This window comes from Haplochromis burtoni, unplaced genomic scaffold, assembly GCF_018398535.1.
Source record: "Haplochromis burtoni strain Fernald_Lab_line unplaced genomic scaffold, NCSU_Asbu1 Contig_641, whole genome shotgun sequence".
In the NCBI taxonomy this organism is placed as follows: domain Eukaryota; kingdom Metazoa; phylum Chordata; class Actinopteri; order Cichliformes; family Cichlidae; genus Haplochromis; species Haplochromis burtoni.
The window spans coordinates 128,925-134,146 of NW_024583002.1; the positions used below are offsets into that span (position 1 = coordinate 128,925).

The 5,222-nt window shown below is 36.2% G+C and overlaps 1 protein-coding gene across 2 annotated transcripts in view; it reads right to left on the reverse strand.

Annotated features, from left to right (window-relative positions):
* The window catches only part of LOC102298011 (small EDRK-rich factor 2), a 2,315-nt gene extending 518 nt beyond the window's left edge, over positions 1-1,797 (reverse strand). Inside the window, exons 1-2 of one of the 2 annotated variants that reach the window (XM_005949195.3) lie at positions 1,640-1,797; positions 778-886 (exon numbers count right to left, since the gene is read on the reverse strand). In XM_005949195.3, the coding sequence (XP_005949257.1) occupies positions 778-886; positions 1,640-1,646 (116 nt within the window). In that variant the 5' untranslated portion in view covers positions 1,647-1,797. Of the gene's footprint in view, positions 1-777; positions 896-1,639 lie in introns of both variants that reach the window. The other variant, XM_005949194.3, reaches the window with a different exon arrangement.
* Between the last annotated feature and the right edge of the window lie 3,425 nt (positions 1,798-5,222).

Consider the following 5,222-nt stretch of genomic DNA (forward strand, 5'->3'; position numbering starts at 1 on the left):
CACACACACACACACACACACACACACACACACACACACACACACACACACACAATCACATTATGTGTAATATATGTCTAACTGTTTGAAAGACAAATTCCTTGCCTAAAGTACTGCAACACACATTTTTGTTGTTGTTTGCTTGTTTGTTTTGGGGATTTTTGGTGGGGTTTAATTTACTCAAGCATAAGATGGTTTTGTGTGTTTGTTTATTATTATTATTATTATTATTATTATTATTATTATTATTATTATTATTTTATTGTTAATAAAGGTTCAGAAATATAGGATAAATAACTTCTGTTAGGTAAGACAACACTGATTCATTGCCTTTACTATTCAAGAACCATTGCTTACACGTACAGAAGTTCCAATGAAAAAGCCAGAAACCCCTGAATATGGTGGACAGGGTTTTTTTCCCTTCACTTTTTTTTTAAATTAAGAATTATTTAAAAACTTAATAATTAGGTATGGAATTAATAAACCTTTGAATATATATATTATAATGATGTATAAAATATGTAATATAAACATTTATAATTTTTGTATTTTCGTAAATATATAATAATGTACGCATTTTAATTAGACAATTATAATACAACTATAAAATAAAATAATTAAAAAACAAACTAATGAATTCTCCTAATTGTTAGTACATTTTACCTTTAACATGCGCACTATTTCCGTCACCTTGTGCTGTTTAGAAAACTATGCTTTGGTTTGTTTCGTTTGTGTGCATCCTACACTTCTTTAACCTCTTGCAGAGTGCAGGCTTACCTCTGTTTCCGGGCAGCTGCAGATAGCCCATCCTCATTTCTCTTGCCTTTAGTCTGTTCAGTATGCTTTTTAGCATTTTTCTGGCGTGCAAGCTCACGCTGGTTTCCTCCTGTCATGTCAATAAAAAGGGTAAAAACAACCATAACAAATCAGATGAAAAAGCTGCACCTTGTAATGAGACACTTGACTTAAGTTGCTTCCAGCAAAAAAGAAGTAAAAAACAAGCTGAATTTAGAAAAAAAAAAAAGAAATCTGTGTGTCTACAAGTCGAATAGTTAAAAGAAAAACAGTATGCTATGATCTGCACGATGAAATATGAAGATGGTGCATCGCCCAAAAGCAGCCGACGTGGCAGAGAGGCGCTCCGGAGCATTTTCTTAACCAGAGCAACAACACAGAGGGCATCAAAAGAATTCGCTGCTATCATGGTTTTTTCCAAGTTCATGTGCAGGATTGAAAAAAATATTACTAGTAAAAACACGGGAGCTGCGTTTAGACCAGAACACCCATATTTTGTTTCTGTATTGCGTCCACACATACAGGCCAGGGCTCAGAGTAACGCCCGGACAACAAACGACCCAAAGCCAACACACGTACAACGGGACGTTATGTAACACATGTTAGCAAAAGTCTATGCCCTTCATTAAACCAAATGAAACAGCCAAATTAATTGCGTCCTTACGTTATTGCCCAAAACGACAATCCTCTATAGAATCTATCAAATAGGATAATGTATGTTACATGAAATAGACGGAACCCAAGTCGATCAACGACAACCATCGGTGAAAAAAAACAAACACGGAAAACAAGCATTCGACCAAATACATGAATCCCTCAGAGCGTAATAAATGTCGGTACTCACTAGTCATTTTAGTGATCGAGTCTTCTTCCCCCAAAAATCCAGACGAGCTCAGCCAAAGGGCCGCTGACTCCCTTCTCGACGCTCCCGTTGCTGTTTTTCAGTTTGGTCGCGAGCCAAATATGCGCGAGACTTCCGCAAGAGAACCAGAACATTCCGTTGAGCCACACGGGACTGCGCATGCGTCAAGTCTGGTCGTCAACATGCTACGACGGTGAAGTTGCAAAGGGGTGACTTTTTAAAATTATTATTATTTTTTTTTTTTTTTACTTTTTAGCATTTTGCAAGGACTTTACAAATCATGTAGTCCACGTGTTAAAAAAAATACAAAGACCATCAATGAACCATATACAAAATGTTCAAATTATGACGCTTTTTTATTTCTTTCAAATGTATGCTCGTTGTGAATATGACGCTACCAAAATCAAAATGAACTAAAACTCAAAATCGGTGGTTAAATTTGGGGATAATATGGGCTCAAAATGTGGTCATAAATATTTTGTACTTGTAAAAAAGATTTGTATTGTAAAAAAGATTTGTACTGTGTAAAAAAGATTTGTGTGTCGTAAAAAAGACTTTGTATGTGTAAAATTTTGTACTGTGCGTAAAAAAGATTTGTATGTGTAAAAAAATTTGTGTGTGCGTAAAAAAGATTTGTATGTGTAAAAAAGATTTGTGTGTGCGTAAAAAAGATTTGTATGTGTAAAAAAGATTGTGTGTGGACTTAGAAAAAAAACCCCTGCAAGTTACAAGTACGGATTTTGACCCTATTTTTCTTCCTTTCATCTGATTGGTCAATGTCATGTCAATCACAAATGTAACAATCCAATCAGAGAACAGATGGGTTTGGCTGTCAGAGGGGCGCTTTTTTGAACTGCAGGTCCTTGAAGGGTGATACAGTTTGAAGCTGGAGGATCGCTATATAAATATCCGATAGCAGCTAGGTCCCCTAACTTTCAGTAGCTGTTGAAAGGAAAAAGTTGTGGTATATCAGTGGTTAGAAATACCATTATTACTTTAGGATTAGTTTAACACAAAGTCAGAGCTGACCCAGGACCATTGCTGTGAGTCACAGTGCGCAGCATAAAAGTCCTTTCACATCGGACGCAGGATGTGCTGCTAATGCTAACTGCTAACTAAAAGCAAAGGATCCAGAATTTGTTACGCTGGCTGCTGGGCTCTGTGGGTTTTTGCAGCAGCTCTACCTGTATAGATGCACCTGCTCCTTGTCTTTTCTATCTCTGAACTTTATGTCCTCTACAAGAGTTTGTTTTTTTTGCTGGTTCTTCAAATGTTCAATAAAAACATGTATGCTAATTCATAACGAAGAAAGCTTTGTAATGAAGACTGTCATTTCCAAAACACTGCCCGCCCCCACCCCGCAGCGCTGTTGAAAAGGCTGTGGAAGTCCCTGTATTAAACAGTAGACCTGTGACACAAAAATCACCAAACTCGGACGACCACAGACTGTTTTCCTTCGTGGTGATGAAGGAAAATCGCTGGGTTGGCATGTAAAAGGGCATTTATTCCCTTCAAAGACCTGCAGTTCAAAAAAGCGCCCCTTGACAGCCAAACCCATCTGTTCTCTGATTGGATTGTTACATTTGTGATTGACATGACATTGACCAATCAGATGAAAGGAAGAAAAATAGGGTCAAAATCCGTACTTGTAACTTGCAGGGTTTTTTTTCTAAGTCCACACACGAAATCTTTTTTACACATACAAATCTTTTTTACGCACACACAAATCTTTTTTACACATACAAATCTTTTTTACGCACACACAAATCTTTTTTACACATACAAATCTTTTTTACGCACACACAAATTCTTTTTACACACACAAAGCTTTTTTACGCACACACAAATCTTTTTTACAAGTACAAATCTTTTTTACATATACAAATCTTTTTTACAAGTACAAAATATTTATGACCACATTTTGAGCCCATAGTGGGTATGAAAAACTGTTAAAAGAGTATGTACAGTACAAAGTATATGCAGTAAATACAGCACAGCAAAAGTCTTGAGACGCCCCTCAGTGGTTGATATTTTACTAAGAAAATAGGAAATTCAGTATACAAGCCAAAAAAATAATCATATACTGAGGGATAAAGTTAATCAGTTAAACCATTAGGTTATGGGAAAGAGCTATTAAAGCTAAGTTAAAAGGAGATTTAAGAATCTCTGTGCAGTACGGCTTCATTCCAAGAAGGAATGAAACTCCAGATGTGATGTTTGCTTTGAGGTGGTGGAGAAATATAGAGAAGGTACCAGGATGCCAAGAGATGACAGTAATCAGAATTTAGCATAAACAATATGAAAGCATGAGTCTGCCTTGTATCAATGGTTTAGTCAGTCAGCTGCCGCTCTGGTGGTATTACATGATGAATAAAAACCTAAATATTACAAAGATTCTTGCACACCACTCCAGATTTAGCACAGGGTGCTTACAAATATTGAATGACCGTTCCGCCAGATTAAGGGTCTAGAACCAGCCCTTCCACTTTACAGTAATATCACTTAGAGCTGATTGTGGATTATCTGAGAGAGTTGAAAATTCATGACCTAACTTGGTGCAATGGTGTCATTCTATACACTTTGCATCTTTAATTTCTCAAGTATTTGTAAAGGAAGACTGCATGGCTGTGACCAAAAACACCAATATTCAGAGGTAGATGGAAAGATTTGGCTGAATGCTTTTGTCTAAACATGTGTGACTTTAGCTAGATTTCCTTTTTTTCTTTTTGGCCAAAACATTTGTTAGTATTGAATGCTGACCTCTGTCCTAGACAGTTGGTGACTCCTTGAAAAGCTTACTGCAAAGAAGCCAGTAGGTGGCAGACTATACTAAAGTAAATAATGGCACACAAATATTTTCATCATGGATACAAAAGCCACAAGTCATCTCCAACTATAAAGCAGCGCTGATCATAAATGTTTGTTATATTTTTGTTTATTTTTTATAGATTTTTACTGTTCACACAATGAAATGATGATCCTAGTGACTCCTAATGACTCCTGATTGGCCTAATTGGTCTTTTGATCATCAGCAGGAGGCAGAAGACATATTATAAAACTTGCATTTCAACTCTTTGCACCCTGGATTTGCCTACAGTAGTATTTGTTTTAAGAATATGACTGGCACCATAATTTTCAAGTCATCTAATACATACAGGAGGTAGGTTTAACATTTGTTGTGGTTCATTTCTCTAGCATCACATTTGATTTGATTCCAAGTGACCGCATGTTGAATAATTTTGCTACCTCGTACTCACTTTTATTTCCTGTTATGTGACTCTTTTAATTTGGCAAAGTAAAATTGTAAACTTTCCTTTCAAAATGCGAGCCTAACCACTGAATGTGAAACCAGTGAGATGCTCCTTAATGGTATTGTGTAATGAAACATCACAGGTTGCAGTCCAAATTTGGCAATGGATGCTTACAAATATTGATTTAGTAGAATGAGAGATGGTTTTTCTGAGATGGTGAGTGATACTAAGGTAAATTTGGAAAGAAGTCACACAAACAATACATTCGGAGATTTACGTACTTTATACGATGCATTTAAACTATAAAAATATCA